Here is a 19,648-nt window from a genome sequence, read left to right on the forward strand (position 1 = left end):
GTGGCTAATGGCTACTCTGGCCAGTGCTTAACACATATTTTTGCTTCCTTTTTCAGAATACATTAGCTAACTATATAGCATTACTCTAATAATTTGTTTTGATTTATATAGTTAATTAAATAGTAATTTAAGTGGTGATACTATGTAAGATTTCAAGTTAAGCATGATTTGAACTGTCAGTCTTAGATTTAGAAAGTTTTTTTTCTTTGATTTTTTTTTATAACTGTTAGTTATTGATCTCTTATTAAACACACACAGAAACAAGTCCAAATCCCTTTAACTTTTGTGTTATGTATTAAAAAAATCAAAATATGTTCTATATTTGCATGGTTACTATAGTCATTCCCCTTTTACCACCTTTCTATATATGGTAAAATTCTCATAATAAGTCTGCATTTTTTCCAACAAAGTTATTACAACCTATTAGTTGTGCTACATATTTGAAGACTTCTGACAATTTAGTATTTTCTGGGAAAATTATTTTTAAGCTTATCAAGAGCCTCCCCCCTTAGTCTCTGCTCATTTTCTAGGTCCTTAAATTAGCACTTATTGAATTAATTATTGTTATTCTCTTTTATAGGTAACTTTAAAAATAAATAGTCCCATAGAATTGTTTTGTAAGTTTAATTTTAAAAAGTAAATGTCATCATTTAACATACTGATGATTTGAGGATTTTTGCTTTATATTTTATGCATTTCAATTTATTGCATGATATTTTGATTTTTATCATTTTAGGACCACCAAACAATTTTGAGAGCATGGGCTGTAAAAGACTTTGCACCAAATTGTCCTTTGTATGTCCAGATATTAAAGCCTGAAAACAAATTTCATATCAAATTTGCTGGTAAGTTAAGTCTGAAATGAGATACTTTTGAATTTTCTAAAATTCTCATTGTGATTGTAAGAGATATGTCTCTGAAGTTGGTGGAAACTTAGTATATTCATGATTCTGTAGAAGGACTTCCTTTTGATTATTTATTTGTTATAAGGATTATTCACTTAATGTGATGAGGTAATGTTTTGGGGTGACTCTACATTTTTAAGTGGTAGTTCTTTTGTACAATGTAAGCACAGGTGTCCCATGATCCATGCTATTAATTTATACTTACATTTCACAATGATAAATAATATTTTGCTATAGATTATAGATAATTTTGCTATAAATATACCCTGCAAATTAGAGTAATCTATTAAGATGTATTCAAGTGATTTAAGTAGGCTATTTTGGATTAGGTTTTGAAAACAATTCTAGAAAAATAAACGTAAAATTTTCATGGAGTTACTGTTTTTAAAGTAACTGTTCACAAGGGATTATATTTTAAAATGTTAGGAAATTAAACAGTAAAACAGCACTTTGTTTTTTTCTTACATGCTTCCGTAGGAACTAATTTTAATCCAGACAGTAATTTATACATTTTTTCAAATATAACAACCTTGTTTTTTGTTATATTTTACATATTAGTCTGAAGATTCAAAAGTCATTAAAATGTAAATGGCTTAACTATGTATTTCCTTAAGAGGTTGTGTTCACGCAACTTAAAATGCTTACCTATTAGTATATGATATTTAATGAAATATTTAAACATTAAGAAATTTTAAAATAATAAGGAAATCATGACATTGTTGCTATTCAGTTTATTCTTTTATCATCTAGTCTTGCTTCTGTTGGCATCATTATTTCTAATAATGTTTACCAAAGTACTTAAAGCAATGACTCTTAACTCTGGTTGTTTTAGTGGTGTTTTGGGGAAGATTTTTTCAGAATTCTAATCACAGAGATTCTGATTTAAATTATTTGAGATTGTGTCATGTCTTCCTTAAGCCTGTTTTATAAACTGAAAATTGAAAGAAACACTACAGCAAATTTTTAGACAAATTTTACAAATTTAATGGAAAAATACATCTAAAGTACTCCATTCATGGTCTCTTACATGTGTAGTTAGCATTCAAAGTATGCCAAATTTTTATCTAAAAGACCTTTTTACAAAGCTGCTTTTTTATTATCATTATTTACCAGTATTTTTGCAAAATAGTCTTTGTACCTTATAATGACTTGCTATGTTTAACTTTTTAGGAAAGGCACTAATCACATAAGCACTACAGTCCTAAAACTTTGAATTTAAATTTGTGAGTCACCATTTATGATTTAAAAGAACCGATTTGTTTTCTAAGTTCTATTTTCCTGTCCTGTTTAATGGTTGTACTGCATATTATGTCTGTGTTCCATCCCTTAGGATTAGCAGTAAGGATTAAATAAATAATGTCTGAAACATACTAGGTGTTTAATAATGGGTATTGAATGGAAATCTTAGGACACTGCTGTTTGGAAAGAATGTCTAATTTTGAATGTTTTATAAAATAAGATTTAAAACATAATATATTCTTTCTTCTATAACAAGCTATTAATATGCTCACAACAGATATATATATATATATATATATATATATATATATATATCATTGAAATGGTCCAGTTTTTCAAACAAAAAAATTCCAAAAACTATTTACATTGATTCTTATTTTGTCAGAGTTGTTTTTTTTTTAAATAGAGGCATGTTATTTATTTATTTATTTGTTTGTTTGTTTTGTTTATACATGCACTGGGTACAGTCAGAAGCACGGGAGGGTGAAAGAATTCACCAGAGCCAGAGCGGGAAGCAGAGCAGGCAGAAGGACTGAAGCACACTGCTGAGGGGAGCAGCGGGTGGCAGGAGAGGTCTGCACGCCATGTGTGACCCTCCTCCAGTGGCCGGGGTGCAGCTGGGGATTGAACGGGCGCTGCAGAGGCCGCGGGCAGCTTCGCAACCCAGCGCTCAACCGCTGCGCCACCGGGGAGGCCCCCTTGTCAGAGTTTTGATAAACCCATTGAAATGAATTGAGTATATAAAAATTCTACCCGGTCTCAGTGTTGTCATTTATGGGCATCTGCTGAAATTCCTTTTAATAATGTCTGTATTATTTTATGGCTGAGATTACAACATCTTAGAGGAGTTCTTTTTATATTATAAAAAGATGAAAGCACCCTAGCTTCATTAAAATGCTATACAACACAGCTTGGGATGATGTATGAGATTCTCAAACCAACATAACTTTTTAATATCTCAGCATGAGTTTGAAAAGATTATAGGTTTTACCTTTCAAGAAGTGGTGTATCAAGTTGTCACTTAGTTTATGTGGTAACTTGTTAAAATAATAATCTCCAGGGAGCCTGTCTCTATGTCCCCTTATGATGTGCCTTTGCAGCTTATTCCATGAGTAAGTGAAATCTAAATTTTCACCCATTGAAAATGGGCTGGTCTTGTGATTTGCTTTAACCAGTAGAATGTTCCAAAAGTCATGGTGTATGACTTAAGAAGTCCTGAAAGGTCATGCAGCTTCTTTCCCTTAATTGCAACATTGCCCAGAAACTATGTATGAATAATCTTGAGTTAGCCTTTCCAAGAAGGAAAAATCATATAGAAAATGAGGCACATTAATTCCAAGCACCTCACCTATTTAGTTCTTTTTTTCCCATTAGCTAATCCTTGGAATCACATTGACCCACAGAATTTTGAGAAATAAAATTAGTCACTTTAGTTAATTCACTAGGTTGTTATGAAGAAGTAGATAACTATTTGTAATAATAGTTATTACAACTTAAAGATGGAAATTTAGTTAAAAATCTGTTACTTAAACATATATTTACTTATATTACTTAAATATGTTTATTTTGCAAAAAAGGATTTGCAATAAAATAATAATCGATTTAGCCTTAAACCGTAGCACCTGATCTATTCTTATCCTTGTATTCTCAAGAGTACACTTGAGCCTTGAATAAAATGGGTATGAAATGGGTATGATTTTCTAAATAAAATGGGTGTGGTTTTCTAAATAACATTTTTTTTTCTGTAGCTGACTTGTTAGAAGGATGCAATATGTAATACACTTAAACTTCAAAATATGTGCTAATCAACTGTTTATATTATCAGTAAAGGTCCAATCAACATCATTTTACTAGTAGTTAAGATTTTTGAGAGTCAAAGTTATACCGAGATTTTGACTGGGTAGGGTGTTGACCGTCCTGATCCCTGCACTGTGCAAGGAACTGTATGAAATAGCTGAATTCCAATTATCATAGTTATAAAATGAGATTTTCATTTACATTTGCTTAAATAATCATATTAATTTGCCCTGAAATGTAGAACTTCTACCACAAGTATAGTTTATATATTTTAAAAAAAAATCTATGATTTTAAAAGATAAAATGGAAAAACTTAAAAAATTCAACTTATAAGTTTGTAAAATACTGTAAAGAAAAAAGCAACCTAGCAACTATTGATTTGTGTAGATCTATCATTCATATTCTTAATGAATTATTTTCTCCCAAACAAAATGACCATAGGCATTCTTTAAAGAAAATTGGAATTGTTACTCTATTATTTGAATGAGTATATGAGTCATTATACTATTAATTATAGTTATATACTATACTTTGATTGGAAAAAAAAGCATATTGACATGATTTAAACAATATAAACTTTTTTTCTTACTCATATCACCAAGAGAGGAAGGTAAAAAATAGTAAGGCTACTGATTGAAAATCCTCAGTAGAATAATAGTTATGATAGCAGATGTCTAAATATAAATAAAAATATACTACAAACTATAGAATTAAATAACATAAAAATAATCTTCACAGATAATTTGATTATATTTATCACCATAAATTTTCTAAGTAGAAAATAAGCACAAATTAGTTCATAGGAAAACAGTGTACTTTCAGCAATTTGTGCTTTTTATAATAAATTTGTCAAAGTATAGAGATTAATATTGCAAATTCTGCAATGAGATTGTCTTCAGTCTTCATCCTACTGTATATTAACTGAATGACCAGGGTTTCTCAGTCTCTCTAAACTTGACTTCTTCAATATGTAAAATGAAGATAATAAGGGAAATTATCCAATAGGGTTGTTGCAATTAAAAAAAAAATCCTCAGAAGAATATCAACCACTAGTAATTGTGATGGTTATCAATAATATTAAGTGCTTATTTCTCATTTTTCTAGCAAATCTGTAGTATCTTTGTTTCCAGGAAAAAGTTTGACTGAGGATTGTCCATAATATTTTGTAAACAGCTTATTATAGACATTCAAAAACACTTAATTCTCAGTTTGTACATATTTTTGAGATAGTAGAAAAAGAAAGCTCCCTCCCAGTCCATTGTATGAATCTAACATAGTCTCAAAACAAAATTCATTAATTGTGGAATGAGAAATAATACATATAGATGGATTTAATGATTAGCATTAAAATTATATAAAACATTAACAAAATGAAATATATTTTTAAAATAATATGTCATCATCAAGTTGAAGTTATTCTAGCAATAGATCATGTTAAAGGAGAAAACAGTTGTCATTTCAATGAATATAAAAATGCATTTGAGATAAAATTTTAATATCCACTCACAATTGAAAAAGAAAAAAGTGTTAGAAAAACTGTGAATAAAGAACTCCTTAATATAAGGCAAGTTATCTTCCAAATAACCTAGATTTTAAAAAAGCGTGCTTAATAATAATGGATTGAATGTCTGTCCTTAAGATTAGGTCAAACAAGGGTTCTTCCTAAAGCCACCTTTACTCAGCATTGTGATCTAAGTCCTATGGTCTACAGTAAAACTATAACAATAAATAAAAATGATAAGCTTTGAAAAGTGAGAAAACAACCATTATCCGGATATCTTAAGATTCTCTGTGAAGAACATTCTAAGGAATTTTCTTTTCTTCCTGTATACTTTTTTAGAGGGGAGCTCATCCACTTACATGATTTCCTAAATTAAATCTCTCCCTCAGTATCTACCATGATATCTTGTATCTTTAATTGCATAGGCAATATCGATTTTTAATACCTACTCAAAATAAGAACATTTGAAATAGTCATTGACTTTTTTGACATAACATCTGTTTCACTTTCATTCTTTCCAGCACTTTCTACTTAGACCTCAAGCCAAAAACCTGAGTTATTATTCATTTTTTAGTATTTTATCCCTTAAATTCTGTAGGATACATTCCTGAATATCTCGGCCTTATTCATTGATAGAACCATAGCCTGTGCCAGGATCATTTTTAACTTTGTCTGTTTCAAACACTCCCTTTTTCGTGTTTCCTGTGTAGTCAAAGATTATATCTAGAAGCTTACTGATGCTCTTCAAATTCCTTAGCACCTTTGAAATACTGAATGCCATTTGTGTAGGCAACTATGTCTTCATATTTCCAATATTAGCCTAAATTTACTACTTTCCTTTTCTCAGTACAACAATGCCAACATTCTTTTACATTGTTATTATTTTTACGGATTCTTTCTGGTGAATTATTTTTTGTCAACTCTTATATAAGTGGTAATATAGTTTTGGTTATGTTAAATTTCTTTTCTAGTGAGAAGTGATTTTTTTTGTCAGTAGGCTTCTTTTTAAAGAAATGGCAGTTAGTACTGAAACATAGGAAGAGGTAAAGGCAGGGTTTCATAGCTATGACTAATATAAAAATGTGATTTTATATGTCCTCTGCTGACCTCTTGTAGGACTGGCAATTCTAGTTAAACCTCCCCAAGGTCAAATAGCTCATGGACAACCACATGGGGAAGTTATGCTTCAATATTGTTGAGTTCTTCATAAATTATCTTTCTTTAGTGGCAACCATTGTAAAAATGGCAAAAAAAAATAGTAATTTTATATTGGATGGTTTCCCTTAAAACAGGAATATAGGGGAATCAAATAAGACATCAGCGTAAAAAAGAATAACAGTACAAAACACAATAAAGCAAAAACAGACAATTATAAATCAGAGACATACTGCAGGGGAGGAGGAGGGGGAGGGCTCAGAGGGAGGGAGGGAGGAGAACAAGGGGCTGTGGTGATGGTGCATGGGTGCCTTGGGAATGGAAATTCTATGGGGACTCAATCTGAGGGGATGGGGGGAAGCAAATATTGTTTAAAAATTTAAAAATTAAAAATAATTTTTTAAAATTAGTAATTTTAGATGTTTCTGTAGTAAAAAAAATAATCCAAAATTCTGAAAATCATTTAGGAAATCATTTAGAAACAGATGCACACAAAACAGAAAACAAATAAATTAGTACTTTATTAGGAAAAGAACGCCTATGTTTTAAAACCTTGAATGAACTTAAAGAATAAAATGTGCCCTCTAAATTAGTTTTTGTATCTAAAAGAAGTTATCTGTCTGCTTGTCAGATGAAAATACTCAGAAAATCAGTGGGAGATGAATCCATGTTATATGAATAAATTAATTGCTAAATTTAGGTTAACTGTTCTCACTTGCTATATGAAGTACTGAATATTCCTTTTACTTTGTCAAATAGTTTTATTTCAACTATTGGAACCTCTGAAAATTTTCCACTTCATTTTAGTAGATGTAATAAAACAGAAAAATCAAATTGATAAATTTTCACGCACAGGTAGAAGTAAAGAATGTAAAAGTCAACTTGTGAATTCTATAAACGGTACTTTTCTTGCTTGATCATATTGCTTCTTCAGTAACATAATTTGAATTATAGTTCATGAATGAAAAGAAGACTCATACCTCAACAGTAAAGTGTTGACTGAATGAAATAGTTTCTACCTCGCTACTAAAACATGCCTAGAAAAATGAATCATTATGCTAGAATAGTAGGAGTTCAGGGAATTAAAATAAAATTTCAATTGCAATACAAGTTGAATATACAGGCAAAACTAAACACTTTAGAACATTGTCATTGACAATATTGCAAAAACATATATTTTTCTTTGAGTAGATATTTGTAGTCACCATCACAAAAACAATATAATTTAACACACACACACAACTTCCCACACCACATATCTTGGAGGAATGTTTGACTAAAAAAATCAAGGTCTTATCTCAGTTTAGCTACCTTCTGTTTTTTACTGGAATACCAGACATTCTAATACTTCACTTTTTCCTACCCAAAAAAGAGAGTGGAAAAATATTCCCATGCAGTATAAATATTGGAAATTATCTTAGCTGTTTTTAAACAACATATGTATGCACAAGGCTTGACTTTCACCAAATGTGAGGTGTGAGTTTTTCATGTTGAGTAATTTCTTCATTTCCCATATAACACCCACATAGACATCATTTTAAACTTCATTCTCAACCTGCTTAAGAATATAATGCTTTGGATTTCTATATTTTCAGAAGCTAAAATGCCAAAGCTTTTAAATTTCCCCACTTTTAGATAGAAATATTTTCTATTTGATTTTTGTCTGTTATAGAGATCATTGGAAATCACCTCACTACAGCATGTTCAAACCATATTTCATAGTTCAAAACTATATTTCTTCACTTTTTTATTTCATATAAAAGCATGCATGTGTGGTTTTAGCAATTATCCATTGAAAACCTGTATATTCTTAATTTACAGTCAGCACATTTTGACATTTTAACTCATAGGCTTAAACTTTTCCTTGTGTACACACACCACACACACACACACACACACACACACATTTTGAGCATGCTTTTCCTAATACTGACATTTACCACATACCCATAAACATCTTGTTCACTCCTAAAAAAGGTAAAATTATTCCATGGGTCTGATTCACATGCAAACTCAATTGTTCCCAATATGTTTCTTGTAATTATATACATGAAATCAATATTTTATTTTTTGTTGACTTGCTTTTTATTTAAAATTATTATTGGGGAACAGGGAAATATGTTTTGAAATTGTAAAAGTTGTGGTACTAAAAAGGAAGGGAAAGACCAGATAAAACAGGCCAACTATATGGTAAAGGATATAAACCAGACATGGCAAACCAAGTTGGTTTATAATGCTCTTCAATGATACCTATGTTATGTTATAGCTTAATGTTACTTCAATAAATTTTTGAAGGAAATAATTTTAGATTTACAGAAGTGTAGTAAGGGCCTCCCCTGGTGGCTCAACGGTTGAGTGCATTGGGCTGCGAAGCTGCCCGCAGCCTCTGCAGCGCCTGTTCGATCCCCGGCCACTGTCGAGGGTCCCACATGGCACGACAGACCTTTCCTGCCGCACCTGCTGCTCCCCTCAGCAGTATATTTTATCAGTCTGCATGTTCTGTTCCCCGCTCTGGCGGTGAATTCTCTTACCTTCCCGTGCTTCTGACTGTACCCTGTGCTTGTATAAATAAATAAATCTTAAAAAAAAAAAAAAGTGTAGTAAGGAAGTACAGAGAGTGCCATATACCTTTCACATCACACAGCTTCTGAAATGTTAGCATCTTATAGAGTTGTGGCCTGTTTAATCAAAACAAAGAAATTAACATTGGTGCGGATTACTTTTAAGTGAAACAGGGTTTTGAATTTCTATCCTTCTAACAATATACCTTATTTATTTTTCTTTTTCTAGCATTTAAACTTGTAATATGTGGGTTTATTAAATAGCCAAACCAGCTTTCTTGTTTGTTCTTGTGATACTTGGTAAATTGCTTCTGAACAATAGACATTTCAAGCCATTTTCTGAGGAATGCTTATAATGTAATTAACTCAAGTATCTATGTTTTTCACTGTTAATTTTCTTATAATTGTATATTCCTGTAGACTCAATTTTATAATTCTGAAAATCAGAGGGGAATATTTATTCTTTTGTCTTTGGAAAGTGCCAGGTATATTCTGTCATATCCTAGACCAGAGATTTTCAACCTGAAGTTTTTTAATATAAATATCTATAAAGAATACTCATTAGTTATACTCACTCAAATGTTTTAATCTCACACAACTGTGAGCAATTTGTTGTTTTATGCAGTAATGGTATAATGATGAGCTAGATGGACTAGGTATTTATTCTAATGACACATTTTCTCATTTTCTCATTTTCTTTACCTCTCAAACTTTAAATAACCAGTGAACTTGTGTGTTCTTACCTCTCCAACTGAACAGATACTTCCTATGTAGATTTTGTTGTAACCTTGTGATGCTCCTCCCTAACTCTTTCCACTCGTCATCTATATCAAAGCTCATGGTTCCAGTAATAGTCTAGTCTCATCAAATTTTGCTTGAGGAAATTAATCAGTTTAGTCAATCTGATGGAAATTAATCAATTTAGTCGACCTGATAGATAAGCTTTGATTTAACATAATGGCTTTATCCCTGGAGTAATTTACTTTTTTTATTGCAAACTGTTAAAATAAAAATTTAAACTATAAAGGAATAAGATTCTGAGAGTGGACTGATTAGAAAGTGGAGAAAGCAATATAGTGGAATTTTTATCAAAAATAGCACTGCCTGAAACCATACTGCATAGAAACTTCATATTGTACAGGCACAAATGTGTGTTGGTGTGATTGTAAATTAGGCTTTACTAAAGAATTTAAATGTTGTTGGAGAAGTAATGAAACTAATAAAGTTTTGGGTAAATGTATACAATTTTACCTGCATAGTAAAGTAATTCCAAGGGAAATGTGAAGTGCAGCAGAGAGGACAAAAAGGACCTCATTGGAGTGCTTATAGAGGAAGCTTAAATTAGACTTGTTCAGATGAGAGACACTGAGAGATTGAACCAGAGTGGTGATAATAGAAATTGGAGTGAGAACAGACTCATGAATCATTTCAGATATATGCTATAGACTTAATAATCAATTGACTGTGGGAGCCACAGCAGAGTGAGAATTCATTTTATCTTTGCAATTATCATCTGTCTTTTGTATATCTTCACATTTAATCTGAATTCTATTTTAACAGTTGGCTGATTGATTCATAGTTGCATAGATGTTCACTTAACTTTAAAATATGAGTTTCTTAAGTGACTCATTTCTACTAACCAACAGTATTCACTCATAGTGTCTTATTTCTATAATAAACTGAGAAAAAGATTACAACATGAAAAGATCAAGCGAGAATGTAAAAAAGTAATATAACAATTCAGAAAAATAAAAATTATAAAATGTTAATATCATTCAAATATAACTGCTAAGTTATCATAAAAGAGGTTTTGTGAACTTGGAACTAATAGCACTTAGATGATAATCTAGTAGAATTTTCTTAATTAGTTGATATGTATACTTTTATGGCTTTTATATATCATGCCAATTTCATTTCCAAAAATGTATGGTTTACTTTTGTAGAAGTGGACAATGTTATTTTTCCATTTTTCCCCTTAGTTGAATGAAAAATAATCTAAATATTTAGCATCATTTTGTTTATAGCAATAGTAACAGTTGATATCTATATAGTGTTTATGCAAGGACTACTGGTCTAAAGTACTTTTATAGATTAAATTCAAATAATTTTCGTTTGGACCTTGTAAGGTTGTGTTTTATTTATGTATTGCTATGTAACCACCCCATAACTTTGTGGTGTAAATGGTAAGCATTTATTATCTTCCAGTTTCTGTGGATCAGAAATTGCAAACAGTGTCAATTAAATCATTTATATATGACAGTGAAGATATTACTTGGGACTGAAATAATCTGAAGATTTGATTTGGGCTGTGAGAGCTTCCAAAGTACTTCACTCTTCACTCACATGGCTGGCAAGTTAGTGCTGTTTGCAGGCAGTTCCTTACCTCATGGACTGGTCTTTAGCTCTGCTGGAATGGCTTCATGTGGAGGCAGCAGACCATAAGATGTCAGCCTGGCATTCATACTGTCACTGCCACAATATATTACTGGTAGAGTAGATCAGTCCTATTCTGCAGAGGAGGGAAATAAATATAAAGAGTATGAACACCAGAACTTGATAATCAATGACTGTCCGGGAGGCTGGCTTCCGGGAGGCTGGCTGCCACGTTCTATTTCTGTTTCCTTTCTATCTATGAGGAAACTGAGAGCAAAGTTACTAAGTAAAATGCTCATGGTACCATACTAAGTGATTGAGGACTTGAATACACAATATCTATCTCTAGAACATGTGTTGTTAAGAGAAAGGTGGTTAATAGTTCCTTTTAACTTTAAATTTTTGATTACTAAGAGAGTTTCACATTTTGTATATCTATTGTCCATTGAATTTATGTACATTTGTATACAACACATATCCTTGGTTTTTCTGCAAAGGTGACTACCTTTCTAAGTGAGTTATAAAAATTTTTCATATTCTAAAATTATTGACAATTTAAAATTTTAGAGATTTTTTTTTTAGTTGGCTAGTTGTCTTTGGGGTATGTGTATGGCGTTTTTATCCAACTGAATTTTGTCTTTGTGTCAAAATTTATCAGTGTTTTTCTTTATGTTTTTTTCTAAATTATTCATGGATTCATCGTTTATTATTTCAAAGCATTTTGTAATTCCCAAAGTTACTTTTTTAAGACATATAATTTTTAGCAACTTTAAGAATTATCCAGTAAAATCAAATAGAATGTGTGGATTGTGAATAACTAAAGTGCCAAATTGATTTTATTTATTGGAATTTGTTGATGTGAATATCATGTTGAAGAGTTGTGGGGACACCTTGATAAAAGGTGGTGAGGTTGAGGAAGGACAGTCCATGGTAGGGAATCAGCAAGGCAAAACATTTGGTTCCATTTTCCCTTAAATTAACTTCACTGTGCATTAAGAAAGTCCTTTTAAGGTGCTTTGCCTCCTGGTGAAACTGAAATTTCAATCTTTTTTTTTTTTGTATGTTATATGTTCTCCCTCCTTCTATTTATCATCTGTCTGTCTATCTGTCAGTTTGTGAGGATAGATATTTTGCAGGGAAAGGGAGCAGGAACTTCCTTTGCAATTTTGTCCAGACTAATGGTGCTTTCAAAAACAGCTGCCACAGATTATATACAGCATCTATAAATATGACTACAGGTTGTCATTTGCCTGGGAGGATCAGGCAAATTGTAGTCTCCTCCTTGATTGGTAAAAAAAAGATGTGGACTCATTTCCATTTTTATAAAAGATAACTACTTATTATGGCACTTTGTACCTTATTTCATACTTCCCTGTTACTTCAATCTGAAGGTTACATTTTTATAAGGCAGATGTAAAACAACAAAATCCTATGTAGATGGATCCTCTTTGCTTAACCCACGATTGAGCCTATGGGTCAGATTTATGTCAACGTAAATTCTTATTCAGGAAGTTCTGAAGTCCTTAATAATGTAAATTTGTTCTTCTCAAAATACTCTCTTTTTATAAGAGTTACAAATAGGGAGTTTATTTCATCTCCCAGCTCTTAGATATTGGAAAATGGCATGTGAAATTTTCCTCAAATCTTTGCTATGTTACTTTCTAAATGTTGCTTCATTACACTTACTCTTTCCTGCTTTTCTCTTATTACTAAAGGATTCCCTTTTCATCTGTATGCTGTATCCCATTGGCCCATAGAGACCCTATCAGTAACCCTATAATATTTTTCTAGTATTTAAATATTAAATATTTTCCTAATCTTTAAATATTTATTATTTCCTTAAAATATAGAAATCCTCCAAATTTATTTTTTATTTTATTTTTATTTTTTTTAAAGATTTATTCATGTATGCATACAAGAGCCAGGGCACAGGCTAGAGGTGTGGGGGGGAGAGAGGACTCACCAGAGTGGGGAACAGAACAGGCAGACTGACCAAAGTATACTGCCGAGGGGAGCAGTGGGTGAGGCAGGAGAGGTCTGCTACGCCATTTGGGCAGCTCGCTGGCCGGCCAAGGGTCGAACTTGTGCTGCAGAGGCCGCGGACGGCCTCATAGGTTGCATCATAACCCTTTGCACTACCAGGGAGGACCTCCAAATTTATTTTTAAGAAAATTTCCTCTGTAGACTTTCTTCAACTTTCAACTACTTTGCTGTTCATTGACTTTAAAAGTCTTAGTTTAAACATTACTGTATTTGGGACCTTTTCCTGATTCCTTCACGACAGGAAAGGTGTATCCTTTTGTATCCTCTCATGCCACCTGCACTTATTTCCTTTATAACACTTATCACAGTATTTATTTGCTACTCATAAATCTAAAGATCTTTCAAATTCCCTCTGATTAGTGACAGAAATCATAGTCCAGCTACAATTTTGGGGGTTTTGTGTGTGAGTGTGTGTGTGCGGTTGCCAAGTAATAGAATTGATTCCAAGGGCAGTGTTTGGCTATACTTCCCAAACTCTTCCATAAAAAATGGTGTTTGGGTAATATGTGTTTGTATTTTTGTCAGTCATAAGTTCCATTTAGCGGTTGAGACATTTGCCCATGGAAAAGCAAGTAATAACCTTTAAAGTGGCATAAGGAGAGCAAAAAAAAAAAAAACCCACTAAAATATGTAGCTTATTTTAATATACTTGCTTGATCATTTAGACTTGTATAACTTTTGTGGATTTCTTTATAGGCAATTTGAATGTAAAGTAAGAGAGTATTTAGATAGTCTATAACCTCTATGATTTTTTTATCTGAAAACTGCTTAACACATATATATGATAGCAGTTTTGTAAAGCTTAATTTTATATATGTATGTTTGTATATGTATAGTCTCACAGAAGCATACTATTTGAAAAGCATGTCCCTCAAAACCGTTTCCCACTCCTTGAATAATTACTGTTAACAGTTGATTCCTGTTCATATAATTTGTATATTTATTCATATATATATATATATATGCACATAGGAGTATGTATGAATACTTCAGAACTTCTATATAAACTAGGGACATGTTTACGTTGTACATAGATGTTATGTTGTATTTTTTGAAACTTAATTTTTTTATATACAAATACACACATATAAATATGTACCTTTTAGCATGAGAGTGAAAATAGTGTTTGGTATTATTATTATGTAAGTATTAAGAAGATTCAATAACTATATCATTATTATGATATCAATAACTACCATGAGCTAGAAGGGAAGAATATTTTTGTTAGAACCTAAAGAAATACTAGCTATGAAGACAATTTTTTTTAAATGTTGATTGCCATGTTTTTTAAATAAAGGGAATGTAATAAAATGGAAAGGCTCTAGAATGCAGAAGTTTGATCCTTCTTTTGAATATTTAATGTGATACATTTCTTTAAATTGCAACATTAAAATGATTCAAGCAATTAGAAGACAAAAATTATTTTTATACTCAGAGTTATAGAAGTGAAGTAAATCTCCTTTACAAAATACTGTCATTTTCAAACTATGTTGCATTCTATATATTTAATGTGCATTCTTATATTTAGATCTTGTGAAACTAAATGACTTTTAAAGGTTTACTTAATTCTATTCTTAACCCGTTTTGTGGTTGAATGGCTCACAATCCCAGAATTGGAGAAGCCTGTGATGTGTGTGCACATGCACATATACCAACCTCAGGTCACCATTGGTTATTTAACTGATTACAGCAACAGGAACAAAATGAAACTCAATTGTTGCAGATTATCTAGATTATCTATTCTCTTCTAAGAATAAGAAGCAATTTTCATAGCAATCAACTCAGTCATGCTTATAAACAGTCCATTAAGCAAAGGATATGTGACAGATTTTATAATGCAATTTGTTTAGTCAGTCTATGTAATAAACTTTCCCCCATAAAATACAAATAACATTTGATTTTTTAAATTCACTCTCATTTGTAATTTAAGCTCTTTCCAAAGGATATTTGATTTTTATAAATCAAAATCCAGGACTAGATTGGTTTAGTGTACTTTCCACTGTTGTTTACTGCTTTCCAAAGAGCTGTTACCTAGCAACTGCATGGAAGAAGCTTCTAGTACTTTAAATCACACAAGAGCTTAGGAAATACCACGAGGCAGATTTAAAGGAAAAAAAAATCTGAATTTTCAAACTGTAATTAACAATTATGTCTTCGATAAAGTAAAAGGAACCTGAAAATGATTTAATTCCTATCTAGCTAAATTTGTATATTTAATTATAATTGCTTATCTTAAAAGATTTTAAATTAAAAGTAACAAAATAACAATAAAAAAGAACCAGAGACAGCATGTAAAATTACTGTTGTAAAGTTATATCTCTCAAAACTGTTTCCTGCCTCTTGAAATATTTTTTTTTTACCTATACACACAATTTTTCTAACTTTTGCAGAATTACTTGTGCACACATAAGTATGCAGGCAAAATTCAGCAATTTTATAAAACTAGGATCATGATTTAATTGTGGAGCAATTAAATACTAGCTATATTGTTTTGCCACTTAAATTAAAAAATATTTCATTGACATTATTTCAATGTAGTTTATCAAAATCTATATTTTTAAATAATGAATGATTGTTATGATTGATAATATTTATTTAGAATTTGATCAGCATTTTATATTTATTATCTACTTTTCTGCTCAGAAAGCCCTATGAGGGTCTCACACTGTATTTTATTTTATTGGAGTAGTTTGGTTTACAATACTGTATAAGTTTCAGCATACAGTTTCACTCTTGGACATCTATATATCTTACCCCACCCCACCACCAAGTGTCCATCCACCACCACACATACTACCCCCTCTCCCCATCCCATATCACCTCTCCCTCCTTCACCTCTGGTAACCACCATTCTGTGGTCAGAATCAAAGGTTTTTTTGTTTTGTTTTGTTTTGTGTGTTCATTTGCTTTGATTCTTCCCCATATAAGCAAAATCAAAAGGTATTTTCTTTTCTTTGTTTCATATTTTTCACTTGATATACTTCCCTCAAGTTGCAAATGGCAAGATTTTACTCACATTTTGAAAATAAAAAATCAAGAAAGTTAAGCTGAAAGGGACAGGAACTTGCTCCCAGCTGGACACACCCAGCGGGGTACCACTTCATCTCTTCCTTATGCTTTCTCAGCAAGCACAGAGTAGAAAGATCTAAATTAAAACAAACAGAAACATTAAAAGAAGAAGAAGAAAATACCAGAGGAAGTGTGTACACTTTTGAAAGAGGAAATGGTTTCTTTCACATAGGCATGAAATTAGAAGCCATAGGAAAAAAAAAAAAACGGACTGATCTGCTCTTTGCTACAGAGTTATTTTTGTCAAAGTTGGGATTTTGCCTCATATTTCATCATTAAGTAGTCTAGGGAAAGTGATTTTGTCTATACAAATAATCCAGAAGTTGGAAAGTACTTAATCATATGATCATGTCTAACTGACAGGGGAACTGGGAAATGGCATTTTCTACCTGGGCATCCGAGCCCCCAGCTAAAACTTGGGGATGGGTGAAGGGAAGTGAGCGCCTCTATTAATAAAAGGAAGAAAGAGCATGCAGAGTATGAGAGTAATTTAAGCCACACAATTCAAACCTTTGGCTACCCAAGTATCCCTGTAAAACATTTTTCTTACATATCACGATGCTCTTCCAATTCTGTGACAAGTACTCCAAAGTTGCACTGATTGCTACTTCCAGCTCAAAATCCAGGATATCTCAATAATTCAAAATTAGTTCTAGAGGTGACTCCAAGTGGTCTGGCAAAACACACTAATAAATTAGTTAACTGCTCCCTGCTCCATTCTATATGCATATATTATACTGGAACAAGATAGCTATAATGAAATGATTGTGTTTGGAAAGTGGAAGAATGGGAGACACACATCAATCATTGGTCAATAGCAGTGATGAAATTCTGTTAGACATGTGCTAATTGCAGTGACCTTGCAGTAAGATCCCAGTTCTTCATTTAGAGAATCACTCCTTTGTCTATTCATAAGCATGCCTCTTTTTTTTTTTTTAATATTTTCTGGAAGTTAAAATTGGACTGGAATCTTCTAGTCCTTCCCATGTGTCAGTCATTGGTTTCAACGTTTGTTTTCCGCAAGAGCCTGCCTTATGTACTGACTTTTATTACCCTGCCCGTATTTATCTCCCTTTTATGTGATAGTGGTGACCATGGAATCCTTTGAAACATATGTTTGAGCAGGCAGGTCTGGCTTGCCTGAGAGTCTTAATGGGAGGTTTCTGATCAAGACTGAAAGAGAGTATCATCTCCTGCTATATAGAGTACTGTTCACATTTTCATTTCTGCAATTTTCTACATTTCTGTTTTTTTTTTTGGTTTAGATTTCTGACTTCAAGAAAACAATGTCCTAAGAGAGCTTTAGTCCTTTTTCTTGCAAGATGATCAATTTTCTCCCTGTAGACAAGATCATCTCTCCATGTATACCTGACTATATAATCTAAGATGCTGTCAACACACATTAGTATTTTTGTCCTTTTCTTCGCCTCTTCCAGACATGCCTCCATAGATAGACTTCTGGATGCAGTGGGAAGTTGATAATAAGAGAAAATACCAATTCTGTCACAGATAAAATGCTGTATCATGCTTTTCATAGAACTCAAAAATACTAGATATTTTTTTTGACTTTGTCTTATATTTTTAATTAGAAAATTATTTGATGAAAATAACTTGAAATGTGAATTGTGACTTGAAATGTCACAGAAAGGAATTTCAACTCATTGATAAACCTGAAAAAGTACTCAATGTCCTAGCTCATTGTCATTCTCCAGCCCTGCTTGGTCATAATAGTTTATAATAATTACCAATGAAAATGATTTTTTTCAGGCCCTACACCCATGTTTCTTTCATTTCATTTCTTTTAATGTTGTCTACTTCTATCTCAGCACCCACATCTGTGGCATATGCTCTGAATCATGTCATTAACAGTAAATGTGATCCCTCTGTAACCCCCACCCTTTCATCAGCCCTTATCTTTTCAGTTCATGTCCTGTGATACAGAAACCCTAATATGTTTTTACTATATTGGGACATACAATTTCTTGATTATACCAGATTTTCACTGTCATGTATGCTGATAGTTACATCCCTTCCTAACCTATTTGGATTCCATAGCACACCATTATAACACACTACACCCAATACATTGTTCCTCTCTCCATTAATTACACTTGTTTGCTAAGGTGATATGTAACTGTCTGTCTTCTTGGTTTTCACTTTGATGCATTTGCATGGAGTTAGTTAGAAGAAACAAACAAAAAGAAGCAACATACAAACTATTCCCACTTTCAATTCATGATCACTAATTTTCAGAGATACATAATTGCCAAATAACCATTACTTTCTTCTGTTTCCTCTCCCACTCTCTTAAACAATACCATGTTTGCCATCTTTTCTGTTTTCACCTCCAACCTCTTCTGTAATCATCATTTCCACCTATTTTACTAAAAAAAAATAGAACCATAGGGAGAAAAACAAAATTTTCATAAAACTTCCACCTACATATCTACCCACCAACCTCCATGTATTCCCATATGCTTGACCTTCTCTCCTGTTATTGTAGATGAAAAATTTTAGCAGCACTGTGATTAAGAACGGCCTTGTCTGGGCAGTAAATTATGTTAGTAGATTACCCTGATTTCAACAATCCAAGAATTATATTTTTAGGAAATTAACATCTATTCCAAAAACTTTAGGATTTATTTAAGGTCATTAATCGATATGCAGATCAGTGATAATTGCAATATGCTGTATTTGCATGATCCGATACTGTAGCCAGCAGTCGTGTACACTATTGTTTGCTTTATTATTTTGGAAATGTGGACAGTATGATGGAATAAGGAAACATTTATTTGTATTAAATTTTAATTTCTTTAAATTTAAATAGCACACAGGGTTGTGGCAACTGTATTGGACAATACAATTTTAGAGACTTAATAGATGGAGTGTTGCAGAGTTCGATGACATGGAGAGCATTTAAGAAGATATTGCATTAGAGAAGTGAGAGACTCTCAGAGCTGGAACAAAAGTCTATGATCCCTGAGCTCTAATACTGAAATCTTTTC

At 32.0% G+C, this 19,648-nt stretch overlaps 1 protein-coding gene across 3 annotated transcripts in view; it reads left to right on the forward strand.

The window, feature by feature from the left end:
* KCNT2 (potassium sodium-activated channel subfamily T member 2) overlaps positions 1-19,648 on the forward strand; it is a 304,909-nt gene that overhangs the window by 188,755 nt on the left and 96,506 nt on the right. For all 3 annotated transcript variants that reach the window (XM_037496318.1, XM_054690179.1, XM_054690180.1), the window contains exon 13: positions 737-845. In XM_037496318.1, coding sequence (XP_037352215.1) covers positions 737-845 — 109 coding nt within the window. The remainder of the gene's footprint in view (positions 1-736; positions 846-19,648) is intronic.

The sequence above is a fragment of the Talpa occidentalis genome, unplaced genomic scaffold (assembly GCF_014898055.3).
Source record: "Talpa occidentalis isolate TD23 unplaced genomic scaffold, MPIMG_talOcc4v2.1 talOcc4.8, whole genome shotgun sequence".
NCBI classification, from domain to species: domain Eukaryota; kingdom Metazoa; phylum Chordata; class Mammalia; order Eulipotyphla; family Talpidae; genus Talpa; species Talpa occidentalis.